At 61.2% G+C, this 15,336-nt stretch overlaps 1 protein-coding gene across 1 annotated transcript in view; it reads right to left on the bottom strand.

The window, feature by feature from the left end:
* The window catches only part of ANKRD11 (ankyrin repeat domain containing 11), a 112,070-nt gene that overhangs the window by 14,223 nt on the left and 82,511 nt on the right, over positions 1–15,336 (bottom strand). The window contains exons 4-5 of the mRNA XM_084294669.1: positions 10,424–10,562; positions 416–586 (exon numbers count right to left, since the gene is read on the bottom strand). Of these exons, the coding sequence (XP_084150795.1) occupies positions 416–586; positions 10,424–10,562 (310 nt within the window). The remainder of the gene's footprint in view (positions 1–415; positions 587–10,423; positions 10,563–15,336) is intronic.

Genomic DNA, 15,336 nt, shown 5'->3' with positions numbered 1-15,336 from the left:
CACGGACAGCACGCTGCGCCTCTAAAAACCCCAGAGGGGGGGGTCACGCAACAGATAAAAATTACCCAAATCCCAAATCCATGGTAAACACATTCCAGCTGCTCTGCATCTCACGTTACAGTGCGCACTGGCTATCATCAGCCTTATCCTTCTCCCCAGAAGGAACACGGAAAGACCAGAGGCTGCTGTTTTGCCTCGGTTCCCACCGCTCCCTCCCACACCCAGCACCCCGGAGCCTGGCAGACCCCGGCAGCAGCGCAGCCGCCCTCCTGCACCCAGCTGTGCCACGCTGCTCGCTGCTTTGGAGCAGGAGACGTCCACCAGGGCTCGCACAGGGGGCAGAAACAGGCAGGAGAGAGCTCGCCCCGAGCAGCATCTCCCCGAGGCAGCAGCACGGGGCTGGCCCCACGCTCACCTGGGCTGTTTGCAGACTCCTCGGCTGTCATCTGCATGAGAAGAGCGACTTGCTGGCGCTCGGAGAGCGGGTAGCCTGCCCGGATTCCTGAAAGGCCCATTCCAAACAGCAAGCCAGGCTTTCTCGTGGCGGGCTCCTTTTTAATCCTCTTCCGCTCTGGACCCTGCTTTTCTGTGATGCAACGAGACACAAAAACACAACCCGTGAGCATCGCGGCGCCCGGGAACCACGCTCCTTTCCGAGCAGAGCGCTCACAGCTCTCCGAGTCCGTCCCGGTCTCTCACAGATACAAAAGCCTCTGGTGAAGGACGCGTCCCTGCGGTGGGAGCGCTGGCACCCTCTCCTGCTGCCCGCCAGCTCTGGTACCATGCATCGGGATGGGACGGGACGGGATGGGACGGGACAGACCTGGGGCAAGAGCAGCATCGCCTCCACCGCAGCCTCTCCTGGCGCGGGCTCCTGGGGGCTCTGCCCCACTCCCTTCTCCCCCCGGCAAACAGCAGCACAAGGGGCAGAGGAAACGACTCCGTGGTGGGGCCACCGCCGGTACTGTACCTTCCATCCTGCTTCTAGGAGCCTCCATTTCATGCCATGGTGCTTCGGGGAGCGTACGCAGCCTTATGCCACCACAGCATGGACTGAACTGGAGGCATCTAAAAGCATCAACAGAGAGTGCTAACGAGATAGGGGCTGACAGCTCCGCAACGCTGCCACCTCACCCCTGCAGCACAAGGACTTTGCACCCGAGCCATGGGCGCAGACCGAGCCCTGCCAGGACGGAGCAGGGGACCAGTCCTCTCCTCCCCAGGGCCCCTGGCACGCTGCTCACACCCCTAGCCGACACGCTGCTCGGCTGCATCCTTCCCAAAACAGCCAGGAGTGAGCACCGTGCTGCCTCTGCCAGCCCTGCTGGCCCACACGCCAAAGCCCCACGAGCAGCTCGACTCTTTAAAGCATTTCCCAGTTTTCTCGATGCAAATCTCACTTCTTTTCCCCCTGCAAGGAGGGCTGGCAGCCCTTCCCGGAGCTCCTGCCCGGCGAGCTGCCGCACGCTGCTCAGCACCGCTGCGGGGACGCGTCCCCGAGTTCCAAGGTGGCAGCTCAGGAAACAAAAACGAAAGTTTCCTTTCGAGGAGCCAGCCAAGCAAAGAGACAGCAAATGGATCTGCAGAGCAGCACCGCGATCCCTTGCCAAGGAGCCGAGCTGCGTGCCTCCTACCAGGCAACTGTCCTAAACCCACAAAAAAGCATAAGGAAGATACGGTGCGTGTGAGCGGAAAATCCAACGCTGCTCCCGTCGATTTCTAAGCGCTGGCACAGCTCGCTCCCAGCCAGGCTGGCTGCAGGGCTCCTGCTGCGTGCAGAGGGCCGGGAACAGCATTCGCAGGGGCCACACGGGTAGAAGTTGTCGGTGCAGGTGAGCAGGTCCTGGTTCAAACATCGTGGGCTCGAGCCAGGGCTGCTCAGATGCTGCTGGAGAACCCTGAGCAGCACAACGCCGCACCGGGTCGGTTGGCGAGGGAGCTCGTGGCTGTGGAAGTCTGAATCAAAACACGCTCATTGTTGTGCTCCAGCATTTTGAGAATCCCAGGAAATGTTAGTGGTGGGACACAGGAGTCTCAAAGCAGCATCTGCAGACAAGTACATGCCTGATAACCCTCTCCAGTTTACAGGGCTTCAACCCCGAGCAGCTTGGATGGGAACTCACGCTGCTGCACGTTTCTCACTCTCTGTTTTTAGGCACAGAGTCCAAACCGCTGAGCCCAAATACCCCAGACCTCCTGTGCCACCACCTCAGCCTCACGGGCAGGAGCTTCCCGTTCCCTGCACTCCCTCCCCTCCATCACGGCCACCACGCCAGAGCAAACCACGCTCACACCTCCTCTGTGCCCCTGTCGTGGTGTAACGGGGACGCAGTGCCTGGAGCAGAGCTCACCACTCACGTCAGCTGCGTGCAGGCTCCTTGCACGGTGAGCCCGTCCCCACCCACACCCCCGGTTTGGATGGAGGCAGCCAGCAGGGTTTGGGCATGAACACAAGTGCCAAACCTCCCCCTGGAGCCACAACGCGGCTGCCCCACGTCATCCCCTGGAGCCCAGCACCAGGAACAGCCTTGGGCCCACGCCAGTCGCCAGCCACGCACCTGAACCGCGCTAACTGGGAGCCGCTTCGCTACGGAAACCAGCCGGTTGCACAACTCCAGGCTCTGCTTACATCAGCCACCCGTGTCTTTGCTGGCCCCTGGGTGCTTGCAGGTGCCATGCAGTGCCCGGGCTCTCATGGCACCCTTGGGTGCGGGGTCCAGACACCAGCAGGGCAGGTCAGCAGCACCCGAGGCCGCCCTGGCCCCAGCCGGCACGCACCGCGCCTCCACGCGCGCAGGCACCGAGGGAGAACCCCCACCTGATCCTCCAAAGCCACCTTTCGGTCACCCAGGCAGCGGTAGCAGAGCTAGAGATGAAATCAGATCACAGGCAAGTGGATAGCTTTTGAATGGCTTACAATGAAATTAAACCCAACGTGCTTACGGGGAGGAAACCAGGCAGCCCGGGCAGCTCCCCGAGCCCCGCGGCCGAGCCGTGTGTGCCGCCAGCCCCTGTCTGATCCCAGCAGTGGCAAAGGCCCCGGCCACATCCAGCCCTGCCACAGCGTGGGGCACACCTTACACACGTACAACCCGTGTGTAAGGGCCCCATGGGGCAGGGGCCGTGTGGGCGTGCAGGGGAGTCCCGGGCAGAACAGCAACGCCGGGGGCTGCAGGTTGTCAGCAGGAGCCTGCCATTTCCAAAAAACGACTGCGAAGTTCAACCCCAAACCTCTAAACTCCTGTTAGCTCCACAGTTGGAGAATCGTCCTCCTCCACACAACATTTAGCATTAAAGCCACGTGATCCAGGCGACAGAAATAAACCGGAGAGTGATCGCTGCGCTCCCGCTTGCTCGCGCCGTGCCGAGGGCTGAGGCGGCAGCCGAGGAGCTGGGCTCGAGCACGGTGCCCTGTGGGGTGGAGGCACCATGGAGGCACCAGGAGATTCCTCCCTGCTCCCTGCCTCCTCCTCCTGGTGGTGCTCCCCGAGAAACGACCCCGAGGCGATGCTCCAGCAGCACCCAGCCAGCCTCTGGGTCAGCAGGAATGCAGGATGTGGCCCCGCTCAGTGACACAGCCCTCAGCAGCCCTTGCTGGCCCTGCCCTGCTGCAAGCCCGCTTTATTTCAGCCTGGAAATCTTCACTCAGAGCCTGGCTGTCACCAGGTGTCCGTGGGGACCCTGCACGAAGACCTCTGCTCACAAGCTCCGGGCGTCAGTGGCTCCTGCAGGCTGCTCCCCGCAGTAAGTGCTTCTCTGCAATGCCCTGCAGCAGCGTGGAGCAAGCCGAGGGAAACTCACACCTCGGCATGCAGGAGTCAAACATTTGTTTGGCACTGAAACCCCTCAGCGAGGCTGTGCTAAGGCTGGGAAAGGCAGTGCAGGGCAGCCCCCCCCCAAGAGGCAGAGCGCAGGGCCGTGCGAGCAGCGGCACCACGCGTGTGCCCCGCCGGAGGGGCGAGCACAGGGGGCTCTGCACGAGCCCTGCCACCAGGGACCCGTTTTGAGATCAGCTCCTTGCTGCCTGCTTCCATCTCCGTCACAGGGCCAAGCCTCAGCCAGGGAACTGCTCCTTGTTCCTGGGCTACAAACGCCGCTCTGCTGCGCAGCCGACTGCGAGCGCCCTTCCAGGACAAAGCCCCGCGGGTGGCTCCCGTGTCCGAATTAAGCTCCAGGTCACGCAACGCTGGCGCTGCCTCCGCAGGGGGTACAAAGCCAGGGCTGAGCCTCGGCCCCAGAAGGAAGGGGAGCGAGGACGAGGCCGGGAGCCAGACGGGAGCGGCGCGAGGGGAAAACCTTCGCAGGTTGCTGGCTGGCGCGCCGCGCGGTGCAGGCGTCGCGGAGAGCTGCAGCCGAGCTCCTGCTCCCCACTGCCGTGTGTGGCACCCTGTAATGCAAAAAGCATCCGTGTGAACGGCTCCGGCATGACAGCACAGGCAAATAAGGTGGCACCCGGAGGAAAAATACCATTTCCAAATAAGCAGCTCGGGACGCAGAGCTGAGCGCTGCGCGGGGACGCTGCCGGCCGGCTCGCTCCCGGGTCGGGATTTGGGAGTTTATTCACGGAGCGAGCACACAAACAGCAGATCAATGAGAATAAATTAGAACGGCACAGACAGCAGCGGAGACTGCATTGCACCCCCGAGAGACCGCACAAGCCTCTGCCTTCCTGATCCACAGCCTGGCATGCGTAAGAGTGACTCATTTCTACTGCAGAAGTCACAGGGCACAAGATGTTTCGGCGCACGCCAGCTCCAGCGAGGGGAAGCAGCCCGGCCCCGCACGGGCAGCGCCGAGCTGGAGCACGCAGACACTTTCTGTACCCGGAGCCCTGCTCGCACGCTGCACGCCCGGGTTCTGCACGCTGCTGGCAGCTGAGCACGAGCAGAGAGGGCTTCCTGAGTCTGTGGGCAGAGAGAAAGGCGGCGTGGTGTGAGCGGTGCCCCGGGAGTTGAGGACCGGCACGCAGCACGGGGAGGACAGCAGCAGGCTGAACAGCAGTGGCACGGGCAGATCAGCGAGAGGTGGCAGCAGGAGGGCAGCAGGGTGGGCACGAAGGCACCGAAACCATAGTGAGTGGTTTGTGAGCAGAGGAACCCAGTATTTGGGTTCATCCGACGCAGGCAGGAGGCAGGTTCTGCACCAGGGAGCTCACGCACGTGCTGCAGCCCCTGCAGTGTGAACATCCCCAGGTAGAGATGGGAGGGGATGTGGCACGGCAGCTACGTGGCAGCCAAGAGGGAGCTGAGAGGGAAAACCATAGCAGGGTCTGCTTTGGCAGCACGGCAGGGGGGTGCCCCAAGGATGGAGAGGGACCCCCAGAGCCCAGCCCCAGCTCAGTGGTGACGGAGCAGCTGCAGGCCCTGCCCCCGGTGGCCTCGGCAGCTTTAAGAGCATCGCTGAGGCAGAGAGGTTTAATGCCATGCCCCAGATAGCCGGCCACCCAAACACCAACCCTCACCCCCAGCCCCAGACCACGCAGAAGGGGGTCAACGCAGCTTTTGGGGCGGCCATCGGCTGACAGGCTTCACCCCCGGGGCTTCTATCAGCTAGAGCAATCTCCGTGTTAAACAGGAGTAATTCCGAGGGAGAATTCAGGTCCACGCTTTCCATTTCCCACGAGGCCGAAAGAACCGGAGGAGGAGGAGGAGGAGGAGCAGGAGGGGAGGAAGGCTCGCCCGCGCAGCCCCCCTCCGGGAGCGGGGGGCAGGACGCTCCGCAGACAGCGCTGATAAAAGCTCTTGTATTAGAGAAAAAGCCATCATTGATAGATTTTGGGTTCACAGAGACCCAGCACACTGCAGCCTCTCCCTCTGCATGCTAAGGAGGTGAGGCGGGGGGAGGAGGGAGATTTATGGCAGCTCCCATCATCGAGCGACCTGCTTTCCCGCACGGCACCTCCCAGATGGCTGCTGCACACGGGGAGTTTCTAAGGGTGATCTGAAGGCTGCTGTGTGCCAGCCCCGGCGCACTGTGCCGGCATTATGGAGCCAGCGAGAAGCGGAGAAGCTCTGACATTCACTCTCTCCCCGGTTGCTAGGTGAGAACAGTTTCTCGACTATTTTAGTAAAAGGACTGAAATTATGCAGCCGAAGAAAGGCCCGATGCAGCGCAGCCCATTTGAGTCCCCCCCCAGCTGCACACATCCGCCCGAAGCCAGCCACAGAGGCGCAACACAAACAGCGCCTGGGGACGCAGATGCGTTTCGGAAGCCGCCAGCGATTCGCTTCTCACGGATCCCCTCGCCAGCCCAGCGCCACGTCCAGGAGGGATGGAGCAGGAGGGTTGGCTCGGCTGATAACCCGGGTGATTGGGCTTGGTAGCCCGGTAATTAGCACCACGTACCCTGCTCTCATCAGCACCAAGGAGGCTCCGAGGCCAGATCCTGCGCTCATGCTCGCCGCTACCACGACCCGCAGCCATCCTCCACGGTGGGACGGTGCTGGTGGGGCTCTCCCTCCAGCAGGAGGACCCTACCTCGTTCTTCAGGACCTCGGGAGCACGATGCTGCTTTCATGTCTGGGTTTTGAAGGGGACGGATGCAGCTGAAGGGGCTGTTTGCTCCGGGGCCTCTCAGCCCACACTCTCCGCACCCGCCCTCTGCCTGTGCTCCCCCATCCCACAAAGCTGAGATGCCAAATGCCACCAGACCACAGCCGAGGCTGATGGCACTGATTTTAACCCCGATAGCACGGGAGGGAACCCAACCTGCTGCCCCCCTCCTCCAGGGCAGGAGCCACCTCCTGCTCCGTGCCCGGCACCACACCGGGACCCCGACCCACGCCGTGCCCGTCCCCACCAGCACTGCCTGCGGTGCCACTTGCTTCAGCTCACTCCCCAGTAACACCAACACCAACACCAACACCAAGGGGTGCTCAGAAATCCCATGACCCAAAGCCACAGTGCTACCAAACCACACAGCGTCCACCCCTCCCAGCCTGGCCAGGAGCTGGAAGCAGTGGGAGCTGCGCTGGAGGCAGCAATGAGGAATGCAAAATCCCTCCTGCCCTCGCACCCCTCTGGCCCCTGCACCCTCCTCTCCTGCTTCCCCAAATCCTCTCCTGCTTCCCCAAGTCCCCTCCTGCCCCCTCAAACCCCTTCTGCCCCCCCAAACCCCTCCTGTCCCCCCCTCCACCGCTGGCTGCCCTCATTCCCCCTGCAGGAGGCGGTGGGGAGAGCTCAGCTGCGCAAAGCCCTCGGCTCCAGCACGAGAGCTGCCAGAGAAACCGAAGTCTGCGTGACCAAACGGTTCAAAATGAGAATTTCTCTGGTGTTCGGGGAACTTTAAAAGTGAGGCATTTGTTTCTGCAGCAACGCCGCTGAGGCCAGGGCTGCGCAGCTCAGCCGTGATGCGCTCCCACACGGAGCAGCACACGTTGCACCCAGTGCACGGCTGCACCAGCGAGCACAGGCACAGGACGGCTCCTCCGCCTGTGATTTTGAGTGAGTGGATTCAAATCTGGGTGTTATTTAGCAACGGCAGGGTTTGGACACGATCTGGGCAAACCCGAGCTTCTTACATGCTCTGAGTCTGCCAGCAAATGTGCAAAACCTGCCCCAGAGCTGTCGCCCAGGCCGAAGGGGCAGCGTGGAGGCAGCGGGGCTGGAGGCACCAGGAACCAGCAGCACCCTAAGGGGCACCCTAAGGCCCAGCGCCTGCCTCCCCTCCCCGGGGGTCACCCAGGGGGAGCAGCACAGCCCCGCACACCCAACCTCACCCAGGTCTTTCCAGCCCCCCAGAGAGCTCACGGAAGCCAAAATTAACTCAAAGCGCCCTGGAGATTTTTCTGAAGCCCTTCCTCTCCCCCACGATGACTAAAAGCCCGGAGACCACAGCTCCACCCTACAGGAAGCCGAGGGACTCGAGCGACAGCCCGAAATCAAGCTAAAGAGGCCGTCCCCACTACGGCTGACACAGAATCACAGAATCACTAGGGCTGGAAGAGACCTTCAAGACCACCGGGTCCAACCAGCACCCCACTACGGACTCTGGCACCCTGCACATCCATAACTGTGGGTTTTTTTTTTGGTGCGTGTTTATTTTAATGTCTAACCTCCTTTCGGCACGGCGCAGAAACGAGGAGCTGCACGAAGCCTCCCAGGCTGCTGGAAGTGCTGGGGAGAAGCTGGCTGCGCTCGTCTGGCTGCTGCCAGGCAGCACGTAGGCTCTCGGCGCTGTCTGGATGCGGGGAGATGCTGCACGAGGGGAGAGGAGGAAGGCAGGAGATGCTGCTCCCACAGAGCTGGATCCAAAACATGCATTCTGGAGGCTTAAAGACTCATGTAAAATTTTTTCCCCCACGAGGACAGCGGCTGCACAGTGCTAGGGCAGTCGAGCCGCCGCAGGAAACCCAGGCAAGGCTTCACGGTAGTGCTTAAACATTTAAAGAGGGGAAAAAAAAAATCCTACTGTAGGCAAAAGAGCCCTCTCCCGGTTCCCACATCCTTACAGCTGAATTTCACGTGGCTGTGGAGCAGCCCAGCGAAAGCGTCCTCAGGCAAACACGAAAGCCCGCGTGCGGAGGCCCAGGAAGCGCGGCTGCGTTACACAAATCCTCCATGGTCGGCCCCACAATGGGCACAGCCAGGGCTGATGTTGCAATCCCACTTCTCACAGCGGCTGAAATCGAAGTTTAGGAAGGGAAGAGAAAAAGCAGCCCCTGCTCGGGGCAGCGGGGTGCAGCCCCCTTGCTCGAGACCACAGCTTTGTCCTTTGTCCTGCAGCTGTGTGCCAGCAGGACGTGGCTGGGGGGTGCTGTGGGACACTGACTGACCCCACACAGGCTTGGGGGCACCTCTCCGGCCCCGTGTGAGGTGGGCAACCCTTGTGCAGCCACAAACAGGCCTCTCCCCTGAGGGAAAGCCCTCCTCGAGCCCATCCGAGGAGGAAAAGGACCCCACGGTCACAGCAGGGTGGTGCCAGAGGGGAGCACGGTGCCGCGGAGCCTCTCCCACCTCAGGCATCTGGATCCTGGAGGAAAAAACCTCGGAGCAGAGCAAGCAGCTCCTGCTCAGCATCGGCCTGGCTCTGCGTGCCGTGCATCTGCAGCTCCCCGCCGCTATCTCCTCGCCAGGGGCTGAGTCACTTCCTCTCTCTGGTCTCGACCGAATCGGCTGCTGATGACTCGCCCACACCTTGCCAGCCTCTGTCGAGCCCCCGTTTGTCTCTCACGTGCCTTCGAGCCCAGCTCCCCTGCCCACGGCTCGGCCGAGCCCCGGAGGGGACGGGGAAGATGCATCTGACACGACCCTCTCCTGGTGGCAGCACCGGGCTGTCCCTGCCTGCCTGCTCCTTCTCCATTTTTTCCTTCTTGATGCCTCCGGCAGCACCATTTCTAACACTTCCACAGCCAGAAGGAGCCCCGAGCCCTCTGCACAGCAGACACCTGCTGCTGGTCCCCCAGGAAGCGGGCTGGCAGAGCCTGGCCATGACATCCCGGTGACCGCAAGGGCCAGGCAGCCCTTCATGAAGTGAGTTTGGGTTTCAAATCTCCACTGAGTGCTGCACGTGGTTCAGAAACCACATCAGCACTGCCGTGCCCCGGCACCCAGAGGCGATGCTCCTGCACGCACCCAGGGAGCACAGCGCGCTGTGCACCGGAGCCAACCCCACCCAAAAACCTCCCTGTGCCCCTGTGCATCCCTGGGGAGTGAGCTGGGGGCCCCCAGCCCAGGCTCCCTCTGGTCCCAGAGGGCTGGGGGCTGCCCTTCATCCCACAGCCTCACGCTGCGGTGTATTCACCCCGTGATGCTCTCGCCCGTCCGCACACCAAGAACACCGCCGTGATGCTCCACGCGGACAAATGCCATTCAGCTGGCGTTCAGCTCCGCCAATTCAGGTTTTGAAGCTTTCTCTCAGGACACGGAGTTCAGCAGCTGACAGGAGATTTACCACTCGGCCAGTCCCGAGGACGCACCGCCACCACCGCGCGTCCTCGCTGCCCAGCACGGGAGCTGCGCGGCCACGACAGCGCTCGGGACCTTCCCAAATTTGCCCTCCCAGCTTCCAAACTGGAGGAAACTGGTTTTTTTTTGCTTTTAGACGGAGCTCGGCTTTGCTCCCTGATTTCCAAGCTCGCACTGCAAGGCTCAGTGCAGCTCCTCGGCCAGCCGGAGCCGCAGCTCAACAGCTGGGTTAGGGAGAACCAGCAGAGAGCTGACCACCAGCCCAGGACGGGGTTTCTCCCCCCCCAGAGCCATCCCCGGTGCCGTTAGGTGTGCTACTGAGAACACGAGGGCCTAGATCCACTCAGCTCCTGACATCTCAGGAGCTCTCCTCTTGCTCAGCACCTTTTCCTCCGGTTACAGAACCGCAGGAGGTGTGGAGCAGCGCTCCAGTACCGACGGGTGAACGTCGGGTGCCACGGGCATCCCACCAGCCCCACTGCTCCTGTCTCCACGGCGGGGTTTGCGCTTCCTGTACCTGTATCTGAGTCCTTTTGATCTCCATTTGTTCCGACAGTGAAAGGCAACTTGCGCTTCGTGGCCCTCTCTTTCACCTCTTTGCCGCCATCGCTCCGGTCCAACTTGGGAGTCTTGGTTAGAGAAACTTTATCTTTATCCTGGGAAGAGAAAGCAGACAGCAGGTTAGCAGTGTTAGCGAGCACCTTCCCCGAACCGTGGAGGGGCCGACTGCCACCCCAACCTCCTGACACGCTTTTCCTCCCCTTCCCGCAGGGCTGGGGGTGTGCATGCAGCAGGAATGAGCCCCCCTGCAGCCACAGGGGAAAGAAATGGCTTTTGTCCTCTGGAAGGGAGAGGGAGGAAGGGGCACCGAGGGCTGGCACAGCAGCCAGCACTGCCAGCCCCATCCTCTACCCACTCATCGAGACCAAAAAATGGTTTGTGGTGGCTGAGACACTGCTCTGAGCCCCCCAGCAGGTAAACACGCTTCTGAAGGGAGGGCAGCACAGGTTGAAGGATTTAGCTGCTTAATGCTAAGCTTCTTCCTACTGGGATTTTAAGAGGAAAAGCTACCTCGAGCACAAAGCCACCGCGAGCGCGCACGAAGGCGCGGGAAGCGACGCAGGCGGCGGGGGAGCAGTGAGAAAGCTGGTGCAGAAATGAAACTTCTGGGGCTCCACGCGCTGAGAACACACACAGACGAAGTCACGCAGTTGCAGCTTTTGCATTTCAGAAGCTATCCGCTCAGGCATCCGCTCCCAGTTTCACCCCTGTGCCGCTGCCCTAAAAGCGAGGCCAAACCGAGCGGTTTCCGTGATTTCAAACAAAACCTCGACCCCAGGCTCTAGGTACAAAGTTAGATGAAATAAAGAACCTTAATGTTTCAGATCATACAAGAGCATCGCTGGCAGCCGACAGAAATTCCTGCATTTGGAGACGCCGGCCAGGCTGCCTGCAGCCAACTCCTGGCAGGTGGCTCCTGCGTCAGCCTTCACGAGGCCACGGCGTCACCGCACACATCGCTCCTTCCTCCTCCTCGGCTGCACTCGCAACGCTCAGCCTCCTCATCCACGTTCCAGTGCAACACTAAGGCCTGAAAAAATGGGGCTGGGAATCCCTTTTTTGGTAAAGCAAGCTAAAGGGACCTAGCTGAGAGCTCAGCAGCCCGATTCCTGCTGGCGGAGCGGCTGGCGGGGCTGGAGCTGGGCACGCTCCACCGCAGGCACCGCCACCGCCCGTCCTCCTCCTCTTCCTCACGCAGCCGCCCCAGGTTGCATCTGAACACCACGTGCTCCAGTGCTGTCGTCTGATTTTTTCTGACCTGGACAAAACTAGGTTTGCACCACGAAGGTGCCGGCTGCGCACCGCTGCTCTCACCAGTTCCGAGCAGCTCGGGCAGGGCAACGAGGCCAGGGAGCGGCAGCGGCTCGCAGCCAGAACCCAGAGAGAACGGGGAGAGGTCGGCCTCTCCGCAGCCCCTCCCCAAATTCCTCCTCATCTAACTGGAGCCCACAGCCAGCCCTCCCACCGACCACCTTCCAGGAACGCCTCGATGCAACGAGGCCAATTTGCCCTTTTCCTCCCCAATTCAACGCAAGCTCTGACAGCAACGCTGCGCTGCGCATCCCCGGCTCAGCACCCAGGCAGCAGAGGTGCCAAGCTGCCTTCTCTGGGTGGGAACAACAGCAAGGGCACGGCCCCAGCGTGCACCTCAGAAACTGCCACAGCACTTCCAGGATTCCCCAGCCCAGCACTTCTACCCCTGCCAGGCAGGGCTGGGACAAGGGCGCAGCACCGGGGCTGCCCACGCGGCAGCAGCAGCAGCAGCCGTGCAGTGCAGGCTCAGAGCCCCGCACTCCCAGCACCTCTTCCACTGCTGGAGGCCCATTTGGGAGTCTCGTGCCCAACACCGATGGCTCTGGTCGGCCAGGTCCATGTGGTGGCAGCTCGCAGCGAGGCAGCTACTTCTGGAGGGCTCCAAAGGTCCTGGTCACATCTGGTGCTTCTCAGGTGATGCTGAGCATCTCGGCAGCTGTGCTCGCTGTCTGTAGCTCCTGTTCCTCGCCCGGACCTTTCAGGCTGCTTTTCCCACCCGGTATTTAAGTACAAACGAACCTTTTGCCTGCTTTTGCAGCAGGAGGCCAGGATGCAGTCCAGCCCCTGGCACCCCGTGGCGGGATTTCCTCGACTCCGCGCGCTTCTCCCAGACGTCAGCTCCACGGTGAGAACTCCAGCGAGAGGTCAGTTGTGCTGCGCACAAAAACCGCGGCTCTTTTGTTTGTAACCTTCAAAGGGTGAGCAGCTGGAGCGCACCCGCCGTGTCCTCCGCTGCCTGGGAGGCTCGCAGCCCACCCTGGGAGGCTGCAAGGGGGCTGCAAGGACCAAACGGAGCCGAAGGAGCAAAGCGCAAAAAGGAGCGTGGCAGAAGCAAGCTGAAATCTGCCAACTGTTACTGGCAACAACTTGTTTAAAGCCTACCTGCTCTAAAACTCCCTCAATCCGCTGGGCTTCGCTCGCTGCTGAGGTGCTAAAGCCTGAGCCTGCAGGCAGGGGGGCTGCAGGGACTAGAAGCCAGGTCAGTTGTTTGCTGCATGACTGCTGAGTGGGAGCTCTGCACGCTCAGGAACGAGAAAAAGCACGGCACGGGTAAACATGCAGCTCATTCTACAAAGTTATTGCAACCTTGTTAAGAACTCCCCAGTAGAGGAGAGACAAAGAAGAAGGGAATTGGGCAAAAAACCTGTTCCCAGACGCGGAGAGCCCAGCGTGGAAATGGAACTGGCTGCGTGAGTCCCGACGCCGGGCAAGCTCGGGCAGCGCTCCATCTGCATTCGCCCTCACGCGCAGAGCTGCTGAGCCAGCCAGGCCGGCAGAATTAACCACGAGGAACCAGGGAAGCGGCGGCAGTCCCGGCCCCCCTTTGAAGATTAATTTGTTCAGCAGCACGATGGTAACCTTTCATTCTAGCTGGAGCAAGGAAGATCCAAACTTTGCTCCCCGGAAAGCAGTGGCCGGCTGAGGCAGCTTGCAGAGGTTGCAGCGAAGCCACGGCGGAGGAATGAAGGCAGCTTGGAGAGGAACGTTCCTGAAGATAATGTCTGCTTTCGTTTTCTTATTTTAAGCTTTACTTCTGTAATTATTTCCAATCTCGTAACGAAGAACGCAGTTCTTTTCTTGAGTAAAAGCCGTTTTCACTTTTAGGTCATCTCGCATCTCGGCTAAGCTGTGATTCACCCGAAAGGTGCAAGAATCGGGTTTCACGGAAGGAACAAATCCAAATGAATCGATGCTGCAGAGAAATGAGTAGCAGCACCCACGTGCAACGCAGGCTCTCGGCGGTCGGGTGCCTCTTGCTGGTGGCTGGGGAGGGAGCTGGGGGCACGGGGGGCACGGCTGAGAGCTCCACAACGAGAGCAGGTTCCCCTTTGTCGCTGCTAAGAAAAGACACCTTGCAAAGGGGACACAGCAGACCATGACTTCAGGAGAAATCCCCTACCGCCACGTTACGGTATTAGTAAGATTTACTGTATGAATACAAGGAGTTACGACGTGGAGCCACCTCGAGACAGGCTTGCTACAGCAAAAGGGTGCACCACGAATTGCTGCCGGGCGCCACGCGTTGGAGCGGAGGCCAGGGCGCTCAGCAGCACCGTGCTGGTTCCTCTTCTCACAAACATCTCTGATCGGCGCAGTCTGCTCGGGTCATCTGTGCCATATATGAACTAACACCACTTTCTATCCTCATGCACGGCTCACTCTAGGCCACCTGGCTACCCAAAGTTGGGTTTTCAGCACAAAAATAACCATGTAACTCTTTTAAATTAGCATGCAAGCCAATGTGGACGCCCACCAGAGAGGCTGGGTGAGTACAGCTGGCTTTCCAGGCAGGGCCAGGTACCTGCAGCCTCCTCCTCCTCTGCCCGTTCAGCAGAGCGGTGCCGTCGGTGCCTGCAGACCCGCAGGACTGCTGCCTCTGCTGCCGAGCGCGGCGCCCGTGCTGTGCTCTCGCGGCACCACCAGCAGAACCTGACTCACATCCCAGCCGCTTATGCAAAGCCTTGCGTGGAAATCCCCGGCGCCCTTTGTTCTCCAAAACGAGTTGAAAGTGTTTCAGGTTGCACAAGCCAGCGGCGAGCAGGACAAGAGGCAGCGGCGACGCGGGAAGCCGGGAGGACCGTGCGTGCTGCCGGAGGTGCCCAGCACACGCAGCCGTGCAGCAGGCACGCGATGCTGGGAGCTTCCCTGAAGTCACACAGCAGCAGCACAGCGTCGTTTCCCAGCCAGTCCCACCGGGGAGCAGAGGAGGGTTCGTGCCCTGCAGTATGCGTGGGGACGGGCAGAATTCACCTGGCCACCAAGAGGACGTGTGGGATGTGGTGGAGCCACCGCGTCCCCGGGGGCCTTTCCAAAACCAGGGGACGGCGTGTGAGGTTTCAGGCAGTCTGAACACGTCACGACTGAGGCTGCAACAACGCATTCACAGCGTGGAGAGGACTGGATCTGAATTCCTTCGGGGAGGCTGGCGGGAGCCGAGTCCCCTCCAGCCACCGGGGGCTGCTCGGCCTCACCCACATCTGGCTCAAAGCACCCGTGTGCCCCGCGCTCTGTGCGGCGCCAGGAGCCCCAGCAGGCAGGCAGGCAGGCAGGGAGGCTCCCCTTCCTCTGCTGGAAGCAGGACAAGGGGGGAGAAAAAGAGCAAACCCCAAACCCAGGCTCAGCACCGTCCTGCTCCGTGTTCAGTCCGAGCCTGCAGCGAAGGCGCACGTCAAGCATTTCCCCCCCCAGGACAGAAATCCCCTGCCGCAGCCCACAGCGAGCTGTGTGGGACCCGGGCACGTCAGGAAATGGTTTCGACGAGGGCTCTCGTCCTCGCTGGGGCTCTGCGGAGCCGCGGCAGACGCGGAATTACTCATATAAGGCGCGCATACTTCT

The sequence above is a fragment of the Netta rufina genome (assembly GCF_964035555.1).
Source record: "Netta rufina genome assembly, chromosome: 13".
In the NCBI taxonomy this organism is placed as follows: domain Eukaryota; kingdom Metazoa; phylum Chordata; class Aves; order Anseriformes; family Anatidae; genus Netta; species Netta rufina.
The sequence above is the reverse complement of the archived record's forward strand: the minus strand, read 5'-3'. Positions and strand labels throughout refer to the sequence as shown.